We start from the raw sequence: 17,669 nt of genomic DNA on the forward strand, positions 1-17,669 counted from the left end.
ACAATCACAAACCCCGAGTCTGTGTGAAAAGTGTAATATGTCAAGAGCAAATGCCCTGTAAGTATTAAAAACAGCTGGAGAGGACGATGGAAAGATTTCCTGCTGGAAATGAAGAAATGTACGGATGCACAGAAAAGACGCACAGGATCTTAAAATCCATGCAGTGCCATTGCAGAAATCAGCTTATTTATATGTTATTTATTGTTTTTTTTATATGCACACAATATGAAGAGCCAATGTCATACACAGAAGTAACAATTCACTTTTCTTCTTTATAAGTATATTTTCTGTTTCATTCACACACACACACGCACACACACACACACACACACACACACATTCTCATAGAGACCCTTAATTACAAATTATTTCAAATTTTTATCTGTCCAGTTATAATGTGCACTCTTCTTGTCCTTTGTTGACTTAGTTTCATGACATTGTTACATTATTCATCTATTTCCTTCATTCTTTTTATCAGTCTGTTAGCTTTTGTTCAGGGGATCATTACCACGGCAACACACTGGAGAAACGTTATTGACAACTGAACAGGCAGCATGGTTAACTTTGAAACAAATGATAACAGAAAAAAGGGGCTGATTGCAATGAAATTCCACAGATTGAGAGGTGGTGTGTGTGTGTGTGTGGGGGGGATTAGAGTTGTGCAATTGAAAATACACAACGGAGAAACAAACCGACAGGAGTCTCAAACAAACTTCGAGGAGTCTCCAGAGATAAGGACGAGCACTCACTCATGTCCATTGAAGAGTCTTGACAACATCCTGTAATGTTGCTTTTACAGTCATCTTCCCACATATTTTCCAGAGTAATGAGCTCATTATTCGTTGGTGTATATTTAATGGATTTTAACTGCACTTTTGTCAGACCAGAATTTAAAACAAGTCCATTCAAGAGACTTCAGTCCCGCACAACAGACCATTCAATCCTCGTCACATGACTACAGGCATTATCAGGCCATTTCGAGGATCTTTTCTAATGTACATTGTTTCATTTGTGTGCTTTTGTCCTTTTCCCGTAAGAAAACATTTCACATGCGTTAAAAGTCTCTAAAACATACATATTGTACATGAAATCTACACATCTTAAAGCTCTTGGTACATTTATAAAGTAAAAATCTAAATCGCAAAATTCAAGATGAATGAATCAGTGTTCATACTTGCACAAGTTCATTCACAAATCAGCCTGAAAACTTATTTTGTCTTTATACATAAAACACCACAACAATCAAACAGTGGAGGGAACAAAAGTTTTGTTAGTGTGTAAATCATGTTAAATATGTAAATCTTTCTTTTCTGAATTCAAAATTACACAATTTAAACAAAGTACAAATAAACTGCCATTATCATGATAATGTTGATTTTTTATTTAAAAAAAAAACATAATTAGGTTTAGAAAGGGATGAATTGCGAAACAGAAGCGAGAGAAAATTAAAAAGTCAGAAAAGAGCAAAGAAGAGAGAACAATGAGCAGAGTAATTGTACTAAATGACATGTTGACCTTTTCCACTTCCACAGGGGACCAAAGAAAACAAACTGAAAGAGCGAGGGAAGAGCAGAGAAAGAACAATTGAGAAGACCACCGGGAGGGAAAAAAGAAAGGGCGAGAGATGAATGTGCTTGAGGTACATGAGGTGAAGGGAGCACAATATTCACGTTTAAGATGTCTGACCTTTGGAAAGTGAGTTGAAGAGAGAGACGGCAGTGAATGTGCTGATATACTTGTTAGCGTTCACACATAAAAGACGGCAGGGTGGCTCGTTTAAATTAGCACTTTGACACGGGTTCTAAAGGCATGCGTGAACAAATGACGTGTGTGTGAGTGCTAAGTAAACACACTCGACTGATCTCGTCTGGCCGATAAACAGATTCCCCGAGAATGCTGAGACGGAAACGCACGCTCGGAAAGAAGACGAGACAATATCACATTTCCTTTTTATCTCATTCACACACACATAAACAGCCTCCATCTGCCTATGTGTGAGATGAAGAGCCTTGCTGATGATCACTTGGCAATGGCGATCAGACAAAGTGGCCAATATGCTCGCTAATGGCCTGTCAGACAGATGAGAGACGAACTCCCACTGAATTCTTTGCACTCCTCTCCTCCCAGACCTCCTCTCTCTCATTTCCCTCCCATCTTCCACACTTTCTTCTTTTATACTAACCCCCTTCTTCAAGCATGAACACTTAGCAGAGATTTGGTCTTGGCATGTGTTCAGAATGGAATGGAAATGGGAACCATTCCAACATTTCATTGTTGTACTTGTTATTTCTCTAACCAGTGGCAACATAATGGTACTCTTGATTCAGTGTCATTTTTATCAGAACCGAAGTATGACACTGAAGAGTAGTTGAGTCATTGCTGGAGTGAGCTGAGATCTGACAGCTGGGGTGTGAAGAAACTTCAAGGCCTGATGATGAAGAGATTGTCACATGAAGGGCAGGACTTACAGCACAGCCACACGACAGTGTGACTTTTCAGCCAAATTAATAAACAGGACAACAGAAAGCTCTCTTTCAGATCAGCAACAACAACTGTTCTTGTTGTTTTCCACATCGTACGTTCCATATTTAAGTCTTTTAAACATTTTTTTTTTTCACTTCCTCACATTTAAATATTACTTTTTGCACATTTACTTGCTCTCTCGCTCTTCGCGTGTTGGCCGAATCTTCATTTCTGTGAATTTGAGCGAGTACTGCCACCCGGTCCAGGACGACCACTCGATCCCGTCGGCGTAAGAGGTGTGCTGTCCGCGCAGGTATTGGCCATTCAGGTTGGAGGTGTGGCAGTTGCGGTACCACCAGGCGCCGTGGTAGAACGAAGCACAGTTGTTCTCTGAATGATCGTTGTCTCTGTCTTTCGTTGTGAACTTCATTCCGTTATGCTTTAGCAACGAATCTCCTGTATATATCGGCCCATGTAAAACAGAAGGGAAAAGAGGAGAAAGACAATTAAACTTCTATTCAATAGTTTTAAGTCAGTAAGGGTGTACTCACACTAGGTGATCTAAACCGCGCCCAAGGACTTTTGACCCCCAATGCCTGGTTCGTTTGACTAGTGTGATCGCTCTGTATCGTGCCTGGGTGCGGTTTGCTGAACCGTCCCTGGCCCACTTGGAAGAGGTGGGCCAGAGCATGGTTCAGTTGGGCTTGGGCATGGTACACATTAAGTGTGGTCGCTAACCGCTCCGAAGCACGGAACATCTACTACTTTTGTGTGCGCTACTGTCATCATTACGACAGCAAACACACTAACCTCTTTCTTCAAGCATGATAACTTAGCAGAGATTTGGTCTTGGCATGTGTTCATCAAAAATCATGGATTTTTTTTAATCATGTTTTCCACAAAAATATTAAGCAGCAGAACTGTTTTCAAGATTGATAATAATAAGAAATATTGTATATTTAAGTTGCAACAGAGCTGACTTGTGTTATTCTAGAAATAACACTGTGAAACTCATCACAGAAAGCCATTTCACACAAATGACTCCAGACACCCAGGAACGTCTCGGTTACATATGTAACCTTTGTTCCCTGAGGAGGGAACGGAGACGTTACGTCAGTGAATGACGAATGGGGGTTTCTCTTAGAAGCCTATCACCTTTAGTTTTAGAAAACGAGCCAATGGCATGGAAAATGCCTTGGGTCTGCGGAATTTGCATACCGAGATTCCGCCGCACCGCGTGGGTATGAAAGGAGGAGCGGTGGCAATCTCACATTATGTTTCCTCGCTGAGGAGCCGAGTCTGAACTCAGGAAATTCTTAATGACTTAATGCAAGAATACCAAAGTACACTGGGTATATCCCAGGAGGAACATATAACACAATGCCTACCCGTAGGGAGGACTTAGAATACACATATGACCCCAGTACAGGATGCATATGGAGGCTCAGAGGTGTCCAGCCCGCAGGGTGGAATGTTTCAATCTCGAGAGAGAGGGAAAACACGAGCTCGAAGGAGGCTTACCATGGAAATACACATGTGGGGGTCACCCAGTAGGGGAACCATGCACATGGAACACCTAGCCAATCACGAGGGCTGAGCAACAGGGCAGCACTCTGGTGACGTCATCATCAATGTCGGAGGAACTCAGGGTCTTGGAAGGAACAACTCATCTGAGTGAAATAGCGCACACATCCAGTCCGTGGAGTGGAATGGCACAGCAAGCAATGACACCGAGCAGGTCCTATTACCGGCCACTGGTGGTGAGTACATGAGAGGACACTGGCTCCACTTGGAGATTATAGAATCTTGCAAATGTGTTAGGTGTCATCCAGCCTGCAGTTCTGCAGATGTCTGTCAGTGAGGCGCCATGCGCTAGAGCCCAAGAGGAAGCCACACTCCTAGTGGAGTGGGCCTTCACACCAAGGGAGCATGGTCGACCTTGTGTCTGGTAAGCCAAGACAATGGCGTCCACTATCCAGGGAGACAACCTTTGCTTGGAGAGAGCCTTTCCCTTCAGCTTCCCACCATAACAGACAAAGAGCTGGTCTGAGGTCCTGAAACACTGCGTTCTGTCTACATAGCAGAGCAGGAACAGAGCAGTTCCAAGGCTCCGAGGGCAGCGCTTGCAGGCTCACCACCTGATCTCTAAATGGACTGGTGGGAACCTTGGGCACGTATCCAGACCGGGGTCTCAGGATCATGTAAGAGTAGGCCGGCCCGAATTCCAGGCACACTTCGTCAACCGAAAATGCCTGTAGGTCCGCTACCCTCTTGATGGAGGCCAATGCAACCAGAAGCGCTGTCTTCATAGACAGGAACTTAAGCTCAATTTATTTGGAAAGGCTCAAAGTGAGCTCTCTGCAGGGCAGATAGAACCACTGCGAGGTCCCAAGAGGGTACAAGAGAAGAGCAAGGAGGATTTAGTCTCCTCGCTTCTCTCAGAAACCTGATGACCAGGTCATGCTTCCCCACAGACTTACCTTAAACTGCGTTCTGATATGCGACAATAGTGGCAACATACACTTTGAGGGTGGAGGGAGATAGCCTTCGCTCCAACCCATCTTGCAGGAAGGAAAGCACGACATTGATCGGGCATTTTCTGGGGTCTTCTCGGTGAGAAGAGCACCAGGTGGTGAAGAGGTTCCACTTCAATGCATAGGCATGTCTCGTGGACAATGCTCTAGAGGAAGTGATAGTAGCCATCACGGGAGGTGGTAGGGTACTCAAACCTATGGAACCTACATGTGTGGCATCTGGACGGGACGAGGGCGCCAGAGGGTGCCCTGTCTCTGAGAAAGAAGGTCCTTCCTCAGAGGAATTGGCCAGGGAGGTGCTGTCGCGAGGAGTACTAGTTCGAAGAACCAGGTCTGGGTGGGCCAATGAGACGCAACCAATATGACCTGCTCCTCGTCCTCCCTGATCTTGCACAGAGTCCGTGCAAGAAGGCTCACTGGGGGAAACGCATACTTGTGGAGACCCCGCGGCCAGCTGTGCACCAGTGCATCCATGCCGAGTGTGCCCTCGGTCAGGGAGTAAAACAGGCTGCAATGGGAAGAATCTTGGGAGGCAAACAGATCTACCTGTGCGTCGCTGAACTGTTCCCAAATCAGCTGAACCATCTGGGGATGGAGTCTCCATTCTCCAGGAAGTGGCTGAAACCATGAGAGCTCGTCGGCTGCACAGTTCAGGTCTCCCAGGATATAAATGGCTCGAAGCGAGCCATATAAATGACTCCATAGGAGGAGGTGGCGGGCAAGCTGCGACATATGGCGGGAGCGTAGACCAACTTGTCGGTTGATGTACGCTACTGTCACAGAATTGCCTGAGCGGACTAGTACGTGTTGGTTCTTGAGCAACGCACGGAAGTGGTGCAGAGCTAAACGTACCGCCAGCAACTCGAGGCAATTGACATGCCAAAGGTGCTGGGGTCCTGTCCAGGAGCCCACGGCAGCATGTCCATTGCACATGGCATCCCAGCCCATGGTGGAGGCATCTGTTGATACAACAACATACCTGGAAACTCATTCTAAGGGCACTCCAGCCAGTAGAAAGCTGAGGTTTGTCCACGGGGTGAAGGTCTGATGGCAGACCGGAGTAACTGGTATTCGGTGCGTGCAAGGTTGCCATACCCACCTCGGGACTTGATCGCAAAGCCAGTGCTGAATCGGTCTCATATGAAGCAACCTGATCGACGTAGCTGTGGAAGCCATATGCCCCAGGAGCCTCTGAAATAACTTCAGTGGAACCGCACTCTTGCCCTTGAATTGTCTCAGGCAAGTCAGCAGTGACTGTGTGCGCTCGCTCGTAAGCTGTGCGCAAATGGCGACCAAGTAGATTTCCATACCGAGAAAAGAAATCCTCTGCACTGGGGAGAGTTTGCTCTTTTGGAGTTGACCCGAAGACCCAGACAGGCAAGGTTCCGGAGCACCAGGTCCCTGTGTTCGCAAACCTGGTCCCAAGAGTGAGCTAGGATCAGCCAGTTGTCGAGATAGTTCAAGATGCGAACCCCGTGTTGCCGGAGTAGCACAAGGGCAGCCTTGATGACTTTCGTGAAGACGTGAGGAGACAGGGCTAGCCCTAATGGGAGGACCGCGTACTGATATGCCCGCCCCTCGAAAGCAAACCATAGAAACGGTCTGTGTCGAGGAAGAATGGAGACATGAAAGTAGGCGTCCTTCAGGTTGATCACTGCAAACCAATCCAACGGACGAACACATTCGATAATGCGTTTCGCTGTCAACATCCTGAACGGAAGCCTGTAAAGAGAACTGTACCAGTGGGGTCATGCAAACCACAGACATACCCTTGATGGGGCAGCGAGGCGGAATGACCGGCCCGGACGTGGGAGGCGTAGCGTCCCGGTGTGGGGGCACGGTCATTTGCCGCGTCCTGACAGAGGAGGCCAGGGAAGGACCAGCGTTCCACAGGGGGCCTGCTCTGCCAGGGGTTTGGCGACAGAGGGGGACGAACGTGGCAGGGCTTGTGTGCGGTGCGCACTGTCATCTTAGACCTCTGATGGCTCAGAGATGGGTGTGTCAGTTCTTTCTTTACAAGAACAAAAGATTCTCCCCCAGCCCTCCACCAGGGGAAGGAGTGGTCCTGCTACCATCTCCTGGAAAGAACTGCGTGCCATCTCTGAGCAGCCCGTCTCAGGGGCCCCACTTAGCCTGGCGTTTAGCGGGCTGCAGAGCTGGAGGGGGCTGTGGCGCCTTCCTGAGGCTACCTCCACGGCGTGGCCCAGATGAAGGCTGCTGCTGGGGCCGGGTGGGGTGGCGAGCAGGCTGAGGATTCTGTACAGACGGCTGGGTGGAGGCAGCAGCAGGCCGTCAGGGCAGAATATGCTTTATAGCCTCAGTCTGCTCCTGGGCGGTCGAGAACTGTTGGGCGAAGTCCGTGACCGCGCCGCCGAAGAGGCCAGCCTGGGATATGGGAGAGTCGAGGAAACGGGTTCGCTCTGAGTCTCTCATATCAGCCAGATTGAGCCAAAGGTGTCAATCCTGGACCACATTCGTGGACATCACCTAGCCCAGGGAGCATGCGGTCACCTTCGTCCCACCTCCTGCATGTCCCTGAACATCCGTGCCTGGTAAACCTGCAGGATGGCCATGGCATGCAAAGAGGCGGCAGCCTGCCCCGCAGCTCTATAGGATTTTGCGACGAGAGTCGGTAAAAACCTACAGGCTTTGGAGGGGTACTTTGGGTCACCATGAGAAGAAGCGCTCTGAGGACACAGCTGCATCACAACAGAGCGTTCAACCAAGGGAACCCCAGTGTACCCTTTGGCCGCGGCCCCATCAAGGGAAGGAAAGGCGGAGAAGGTTGCTGAGCGATCGCGGGAAGACAGTGGAGTGGACCTTGTGACCTCCTCATGCACCTCCAGGAAAAAAGGTATTGGGGCGGGCGCCCAATCATCCAGCTCTCCCAGGCAGCCGGGAGAGCATGGCTGTCAACTCGGGTTGAAAGTATCGTCGGCACTTTGTTCCACACCATCACTCTCAGGTCACCCTGTCCACCACCCAAAGTACCACCTCTTGAAGAGGGGGTAGATCGGGGTGTGGATGAGGGGACTCTCACTCTAGTGAGGTCACTGAGTCTCGACCGCAGTGTTGCGATGGTCATGTTCCCGCAATGAGAACATGATTCATCCACAAAAGCTGCCTTAGCGTGATCTAAGCCCAAACACGCAAGGCAGCGATTGTGCCCATCAAACTGAGAAACAGTCCGACCGCAACCAGAAGTGCACAGGCGAGACATCTTTATAAAGACGTGCCACGCGCAAGCTCTTTTGTGAGAGGGAAAACTCTGCAGAGTGCTGAAGTGACCAAGGAGAAGCACACGACTGGCAGATCACTGCACAGATCAGTTGGCAATGTGAACTCGCTGGAATTCGCCGTCACACCAACACCTGGAGAGTAGCTTGTCTCAGAGGGGAAGATCTCAGAATTGATTGTAGGAGTAAAGATTACTCTTGGCTTCGAAGTGAAAACATAATGCGAGACTGCCACCGATCCTCCTTTTATACCCACGCGGTGGGGCAGAGTCGCGGCATGAAAATTCCGCAGACCCAAGGCATTTTCCATGCCATTGGCTCATTTTCTAAAACTCAAAGGTGATAGGCTTCTAAGCGAAACCCCTATTTGTCATTCACCGACGTAACTCGTAGTGACCGAACGAAAGGGAACAAGAGACAAGTTAGCATAAAAAAGGATTTTGATAATCCTCTTTCAAGAACTCATGCACAAACACATGGGTACAGGTGGTACTCCATAATTAGATGTTAGGTGTAGAGGTGTCATTTGGTGGAATGAGACACACTCAAAGCTGTCTGGAACATGGAGCTGAACAACCAGTAAATTGGCTGTTGACATCAGAAGTCGACACATTGTACATATGGACACTCACTTCCTGTAATATAAAGGCAACTTCTGTAGATATTTGTAATTATACAGTAAAGACCCATTTATATCAAATAGTCAGCTTGATACGGTAAAGGAATTATTAATTATGTTTTTTAATTAAATGCAATAATTTGCTAAGTTCATTGGCTTTTATATTGTCAATTTATTTATTTATATTGTACAAGTCAATTGTATATTGTAAGTCAAACAATACTGTAATATCCACAAGTTTAGATGTACACTACCATTCAAAAGAAAACATTCACTATCTAATGTTTTTGAAAGAAGTCTCTTGTACTCACCCAGGCTGAATTTATTTGATAAAAACAGTAATATTTTGAAATGTGTTTTATTACTGTTTAAAGTAAGTGTTTTGTATTTGAATATATGTAAACCTTATATATTTGAAAATGTAATTTATTCCTGTGATGGCAAAGCTTATTATCATTAATGTTGAAAATAGTTGAAAATATAGTTGAAAAATAGTTGAAAATATGCTTAATGTTTTTGTGGAAACCGTGATTTTCTTTTTCAATATTCTTTGATGAATTGCACATTCAAAAGAATAGCATTTATTTGAAATATAAATCTTTTGTAACATTATAAATATCTTTACTATCCCTTTTGATCAACTGAATTTGTCCTTGCTGAACAAAAGTATTAATTTCTTTAAAAATGAAAAAATGAAAAATCTTGAAACTTGATGAACCTAAAATATATATATATTAGGGGTTGCACGACTACTGATTTCTGCTAGTCGATTTCTTATCAAAACAATACTCGAGTTACTCGACTACTCGTCGTTCATGCTACTGTAAATGAAAAGACATGAAATAGCTAGATCTTATCAATAAACATTTATTAATGCATAGCCTAATGCAACAATTACATAAGTAAACTCTCAAAACATTGTAATTATGACATTTCATTTTTAAATTTTCATGTAACAGTCTAAAGCCAAATAAATAGCCGTTCCTGCCTTTCATTTCAGACGTCTGCTTCTAGGGGCCGTTCACATATCGCGTCTTTTCCGCGCTCAAGGTCGTTATTTCAAATGTAGGCGCGTGGCCGCGGCAAGCGCGCTCATAATGAAAGCAACATGTTGCACTAGTTTTTCCAGGCGGGTTTTTCCTTCTCATCTCCAGAAATATATCTAGTAGTAAAGATAATGCAAGGGTTAGAAATAAATTAATCCTTTGCTGAATGATAACTACTTCGACGTCATCATGGAGAGCGCAGTTTGGTTGCATAGCGACGACAGACGCCACAGGAGCGCGAGCGCTTGTAGGAGACATCGGCACGGCCGCGCGCTCTTTCCACACGTTTTTAGACGCAATATGTGAACGGCCTCTTGCAGAGTTGGCCAATTACAATATTTTTTGTCATCCTTGATGAAATACTTCCACACAAATGACGTGTGGTGTCTGTTGGTGACATTCGCCATTTTTAATTCATTTATGGTTTATGGACGCTCGAGTAGTCGATTGTTTCCGACAGCGTCGACTAGTGGTTGAAGTAGTCGATCTATCGACTACTCGACTAGTCTATGCAAGCCCTAATATATATATATATATATTTAGTTTATTACAAGTGTAGTGTTTTTCACAAGTTCCAGAGAAAAGCTGAAATCAACAATGGTAAGGATAATATCCCTACAGAGATACAACATAAATAACAATGCACTTAGGTATATTGCAAGGATAGATGGATGCGAACTAAAACATTTTTTTCCACAAAACAGTTTGAACATTTTATATCTATCTTTTATTTCACTGATCTCTCCTGTACTCATATTTTATTTTTTTGACATTGTTATACTATACAGAAAATGTCTCCACAACCCAGTTTTAAAACCCTTAGTGTAAAACACACTGGCATAAGCACACAGTGGCATTATGTATAATTGTCTTTTCAAACCATTTCCAAAATATTCCACTGATATTCACTGCCTATTCTGTATACAGAGATTGAAAGCATGCAATTAAAGGATTGAACCCTCACCCATAATTTCTATTTTAGTAAATGGGACTGAATGACCTGCAGTGGTACAGTACATACAGCAGTTAAGCATGCATATCTCTGAATGAGAATGGCATGAATGTGCTGCATATTTATGTTATTTTAAGAAGTATAGAATATTTGTATCTTGTAGCTTCTCTTTGTTTCTGCTACTCTGCCAGGCAAGTATCTTGAGATCCGAAACACTTTAAGACCTAAATCTAAAGAATCAACGAGTCAGCGGGGCAAGAACATTAAAAGGGTCAATTTGTGGGTCAATGACAAGTCATCTTCTCTCAAGAAGTGTCTTGTACTGTCAGTCTTATCTGATGACAAAAGGCATTTGTTGTTGATGGCCAACAGAAACAAACCTTCCCTATTTCCACGTCTGAAAAGGAAATTTGGAAAGCCACCCTGCGTGCTGTCCACTTCACTGGATTTCTTTGGCAGAAGGGCAGGGTGGTGATGTGTCTGTTGCCCTATAAACTGTTTCTGTCAGCTCAACATGAACAAAGAACACATTCCAAACAAAAGCTAGAACACAGTATTCCATGGAGATATGAGACAGGAAGAAAAGGAAAGTGTACCAGGATGAGTACAATAGAGGTAAATGTCAGGTGGTATTTCTAAACCTCTCTGGGATTCATTCAGAACCATTTTATGTTTAACCTTTCATCCAGCCTAAAATACAGTGGATGATCCACAGAAGAGGAAAATGCTTCCAGAATTAAAGCGCTAAACCTTCCTTCCTCTTCTCTAAGAGTATATGACCTTGAAGATCTTCAATCTTCTGTTCCACAATCAGTTTTACTCAATAACGTCAAAGACAATACATCGAGAAACTGATCCCAGACCAGGGCTCAATTTCCCCATGGAAACGCACGTCATTCAAGCTTGACAGATTTTGTCTGCAGCTATGGGAATAAGCCATTAGTCACACTAGGGTCGCATAAGCCCACAGAAAATGCTTGTATTGCTGCCAAAGACATTTCTGCATTAAGAGTGTTATACCCAGACATGTCCTTGCAAACTCTCCGATTCAGTCACCTGCTCTTGGGAATCACTTTTGATTTGTCAAGGGGATATTATCATCTCAAAAAGCCTTCAGGTGATGTGGTAATACCATGCTAGACTCTCTAAAAAGGCTCTGTATAAATGTGCAATCTGCTTAAAACATACTGTAGGTGTGCAAACTTAAACTTGGTGCTCACATGCCGGGGTGAATAAGGAGTCACCTTGACAGGGTCTGTATTTTGAGACGTATTAGGCCCCACCAGGCCGGTCCAGAGCACAACGTCTGTCAAAATTCAATGCAAATGATCACAATAATACTCTCAACACTGTGATTAGGGAGACCTGTCAGGCAGCAAACAGGAAACCCAGCAGCTCAAGGGCGTGAAGACTCTGCCCAGCAGAGACCACCTGCTCACTTGACACCAGCACTACAGACACGATCCAATTCGAGCCCAGATATACATGCTGTCCAGAGAGGAGATATCTCACCTCTCTCTTTTACACTCTCTCTTAGGTGTATTTTCTCCAGCTTCTGCCCTTGAGTTCAAACTCAGAATGCTCTTTCTATTTCTGTTTATCCTGCTGCTCACTTGTTTCTTACCAGACTCTGAGGAGTTTTCCAATTCAGTTTGTGTGTAAGTTCTTGACATTTGACTAAGTCAATGATAGTAATCGACTGGAAGGTATTTCGTTTTCTGGATGTGTGTGTGATTGTGAGGACTGGGTAATACAGTAATAACAATTTTTCTGATTAATAATGATAATGATTGTTAAAATAATTTTTACTCAAACACTGCATAAAAAAATGACTTGAGATGTGAATGAGTTTGCCATCTGTTTTGAATGTGATGGAATAAAAAGACTGCATCACAAAAGAATGACAAGAAACATCTTTCTATTGAGTGTACTAGCAGACTGCATGCAAAACCAACATTCAATGTGACCAGTGTGGTCCGATTCACAAACAAATTATACTTATAGGTGGGTTCTTCTCAGTGAATGAACAACATAGTGTGTGACCAGTATAGTCTAGATAAAAAACATATGAGTTTTATGAGCAGTTCGTTTTAGTGAAATCAAAAAGACACATTGTGACAAGTATAATCTGATTCATGAAATCACTCAAATGAGTTGGTTCAAATCGATGAGTTTTTCAAATGTAATCAATTCTGAATCAAATCAAGAGCTTGTAAATCAGAATCAAATTGTATTAACAAATCCGTATTGATACCCAGTCTTAGTGGTTGTTTATTTGGCGATTTGCAGAGGAAGAGAGATATATGCTGTGCATGCAGCTGATAAGTGACTAAAGAGTGTATTAAGTGCCATGATTATTCTGTCTATGCCATCAAGCACAGAAATGGACCAATTATCTGAATGAATAAGCAATTATTACTGTTGACAGAGATTTAATCTTGCTAACTGATTTGCATACTGGGTCCAGTATAGTTCAATATTAAGCATGTGATTTAAACAAGGCATTCTAATTGTATTGAAGATACTGACTCAGGGTCTGTAGCTTTATGTATTTAATGTGTAAATATGTATGTGTACCTGCAGTGCCGGTGTAATCAGCAATGGTGAGGGCGTAACCATCATCCTCAGGATCAACAGAAAACAGCCCGACTCCAAAAACACCATACTGCGCAAAAGCTGTGCTGTTCTCAAAGTCTTCAAGATCTATGCGCAATTCGTAGTTTCCTTGGCTAGAGAGAGCATGGATCTGTTTCAAACCTGAAGAAAGAGAGAAAGACCAATTAATTTTATGATTATTTTTACTCATAGATAGTGTCATTGGATTATGAAGGTAACACGAATTAGGGCAGTGGATCAAGTAAAATGAATTAATTGCACAGATATCTGTAATTATATATATTTACACATCGAATCCCCAACTAAATGTAGAATAAGTAGTATATTTTAATAGTAATAATTGTACATAATTGTATATTTTGTAGTAGCCTATATTCAAAATAATATTTGTCAAGTATCATTATTATCAAGGACTGACAAGGATATATTGCCAATACCAGTGCCATTCTTAAATTTATTTATTTTCTTTACGTTTTTGAAGATAAAATTACACAATGAATCAACAATATATTTTAATACTTTTTACATTTAGTAGCAAACTGCAAAATATCCGACTACTGTTTTGTTTATCCTTCACAACAATTAAAGAATCAATCTAATAATTTAAATAAACTTACAAGAATTATTGCATACACCCATTATAATAAAATTCTCATTTAGCTTTGCCTTTATTTATGAGAAATAACTCCAGATGATGTTTCTGTCTGTCATTACTCTTTCTGCTCTACTTTTTAAATTAGGGATATCAGTTCATTTTGTTTCACTTCAAATCTTTTCTACCTATTTATTTGTTAAATGGGCCATGTCATAAAATTACTAGTGAAAACATTATGGGCCATATTTACTAAACAGGGCAAATTAGCATGAGAGCACAATTCCAAAAAACAACAACAAAAAAAACATCTATAAGGAACTGGAAAGTTTTGAGCGTGATCTACTGACAATGCACAAATTAAAGAACACAGCAATCAAGAGCAGCACAAATGAGCGCCTGGTTTAAGACATGCTTTTTTGGGCGCTAAATAATGGCACAAAAACCAGAAAATTGGCTAGCGTAAACCTTAGTATGATTAATTTAAATACTCTCTCCCATAACTTTTGTTTCTGTAAGGAAAACTCCTTAAAATGCATACAATAAGGTCAGCCACAAAAATAAATGTCCATGCCTTTTCAGTGCTATTTATTTATTTATTTATTTTTACAATATCTTTTTACTGTGTATCTTTAGTATATCCTGACAGTATATTTTTTTTAACTCAAAAACATGGTTTGCGCTGGCACAAACTGTTAGCAAATCTGGCCCTTGGTATTTTATGGATTTTCAATCCTCTCTATTAGTAGGCTATCACAGCTATTGATACATCTATCATCACTTACACCAATGCTCAAACAGCATGTTCATATAACAGCACAGGAAGTGTGGAAAAAATATTATTATAGTCTCAGAAAGCGGAAAAACAAAGGCTGTATAAATTATGTTAATTATATTTAACTTTACACAGCCGAAATTAATCACAGAAATGAACATTTCTTTCCCCCATCCCTAGTATAAATGTGTAGTTCGTTCTCACTCTCTGTGGCTTTCATATAAAACAATGTAATAAAACACTGGAATGCTCAAACATCTATTATTATGCAGAGCAAAGGCATACTTTAAACATTTTAAAATTCATACATGACTACTATGCATTAAAGCTGCATGTAAAACAACCAGGTCTTAGGGGAGATTCACTCTTTTTATATTTTCTTGTTTTTGCATCACATTTACAGCACTAGACCCACAAGCACCTGATAGGAAAAGTCTTGCAGCACCGTCCTCACGTATAAACACTGAGCTAAATTATCAAAATTAATTTGACATGTGTGGCACAGTGTGACTACAAATATATGAAGGAAAGGGACAAAATTGATAAGAAAAGCAGAATGAAGGAAAAATGAAGGAAACAGCAGCTTCGAGTGCATACAGAACCTTTTTTGCCTTTTGCAAAATAAATAAATAAAATGATTTATTTTTAAAAAGAGGAAAAGAAACCTGCTACTTTCACATGCAATTTACATCAATTTAATTCAGGCTTAATTAAAACCCTTGAGATTCTCCCTCGTTTGGAATAATTAAACATTGGGAGAAATTTATGCCCCTCTTGCTTTTCTACCAAAAAAGGGGCCAACAGGCGAGTCTGTGCGCATACAACTCAGGTGTGCTTGAACTTTCAATTAAACATTATTGCGAAGACATTTCAAACGTAAGAACTAAGCTGCATTTTGTTTTGAATTATCATACTGATTGCTCAATTTACTAGCGAGAGTGAATGTGAGTCAGAGTGTGCTGTTGGATGGCTTTATAGGGTAAATGTTTCTTCTTACGAACTAAAGCATACGAACTAAAGCAGAAATTTTAATATTTTCATATTTTGAATAGGGCTGGAACGACGCATCAATGTAATCAATTACGCTGATTGCGTAAATTAGTCGTTTTGCGTGGAATGCATTGATTCATTACGCTGTTTATGGTCATCCCCTGTGCTGGTCGGCTCCGACTCTCTGGTATGCTGAAAATCAGCCGTTATTACAAAAACATCGAGCCCTGTCTAAAGTGGGGGAATTTTTTAAAAAGAGACAAAATAAAATGGTGCTCTGCACGCTCTGTAAAACTGAGATGGCCTACCATACCACAGCAGCACAACTGAAAAGAAAGAAAACATCCTGGGGCTCTCCAACCTCAAAACAATGATATTCGATTAATTGATTGATTAAAGTGTTGAAAAAATAATTGGTAGTTCCAGCATGATGTCATTTATGCATTTTTACCATACAAAATCATTAGACACTGTAAAAAAATATATGATCAAACAAATTCATCAAAATAAGTTAAGCAATTTTCCACTTTTGAAATAAGTTATTCAAGATTCAACTCATTTTTTAAAGTCAGTTTAATGTCATTTAAATGACTTAAACATCCAAGTTGATTGTACTTAAAAATTTAAGGCAGCAACTTTTTTGTTTTTGTTTTTTTTACAGTGGATGAAAAGCATAATAGTGGTCATTACAATCTCTAAGAAAGCATAATTATTTTCCTGCATGAATACTTCACAATAGCAGACTAAAGACATAATGTGTTAGACTTTTCAGAAATACAGTAAATTTAAATGTATGCTGTAATGGCGTGGTTCAAATCAAATGAAGTAGAATGTCAAATTCCAAGAATTAGTCTTTTAATATTAAACCAAAATACTTAGGAGATCATACAAACAGGTAGAAGTCCTGAAAACCACACGGAAGCTGTATCCCAATTCAGGGGCTGCATCCTCCAAAGGCAGTATTTGAAGTAGATTTTCTGCCCGAGCCCGAAATTGACCCCGACCCGCGGGCCGGTTCGGGACGATATTTCCCACCACTATCCTCGGGCCGGGCCCTTGATCGAGCATTTGTGTTTTTTTAAACATTACTTTATTAGCCTAATTGGGTGGACAATGCAACGTGTCACGTGTCATGTGCAGCGTCTCTTCCACTCGCACGCATCACACCGGGCCTGCTGTGCTGTATTGTGTAGCTCAAGTGCAACATGGAGCTTGAAGATGTAGAGAAAAAAATAAAAACAGGAGAATTAACTTTGAGCAAGTTTGGAGGAAAGTTGGAGGTATGGAACCATTTTAAACAAGTCGTGGGCAGTGATAACATATGTGTTGCCTTTGTCGAGTGTTCACGTTTTTTTTTTTTTTTTACGTTTCTTCATTCGGATCCATTTGCGATCCATTCCATTCTGAATAGACAAACAACGCAGTTTACATGCTTCGTCCTTGTTGCATTATTCATTAAGATAATTGTAAACTGATTTCTGTAGTTCAAACAACTCGGAATTGTAGTTGAGAACGTCAGTTATAACAGCCCACGTATTAAATTTTTTAAATCGGGTTTAAATCGGGCTCATAATTACAGTTAATGTTTTGGGACGAGCTCGGACACAACGTGCACAGGCTCGGGCTTGTGAATTGCATCACACGCTCCGCCACGCAGGGCAGGTATAAATATGGAAGTGGATGCACGCACCAGTTGTTTTTCGCTGAGGAGCCGAGTGGAGCCCGGAGTCAGGTGGTCAGGTGGTCCAGCAATAGTGGCAACGGGACTAAGTCTTCGGGGTCATTTCCTGACTTAGCACAGTCCTAAGTCCTTCCTGACTTAGCACAGTGTTGTGCCAGAAGGCTC

At 42.1% G+C, this 17,669-nt stretch overlaps 1 protein-coding gene across 1 annotated transcript in view; it reads right to left on the minus strand.

The window, feature by feature from the left end:
* Nucleotides 1–846: 846 nt before the first annotated feature.
* fibcd1b (fibrinogen C domain containing 1b) overlaps nucleotides 847–17,669 on the minus strand; it is a 127,130-nt gene continuing 110,307 nt past the window's right edge. Inside the window, exons 6-7 of the mRNA XM_081367326.1 lie at nucleotides 13,428–13,607; nucleotides 847–2,919 (exon numbers count right to left, since the gene is read on the minus strand). Coding sequence (XP_081223452.1) covers nucleotides 2,651–2,919; nucleotides 13,428–13,607 — 449 coding nt within the window. The 3' untranslated portion in view covers nucleotides 847–2,650. The remainder of the gene's footprint in view (nucleotides 2,920–13,427; nucleotides 13,608–17,669) is intronic.

Source organism: Scardinius erythrophthalmus (assembly GCF_964197995.2).
Source record: "Scardinius erythrophthalmus genome assembly, chromosome: 5".
Taxonomy (NCBI): domain Eukaryota; kingdom Metazoa; phylum Chordata; class Actinopteri; order Cypriniformes; family Leuciscidae; genus Scardinius; species Scardinius erythrophthalmus.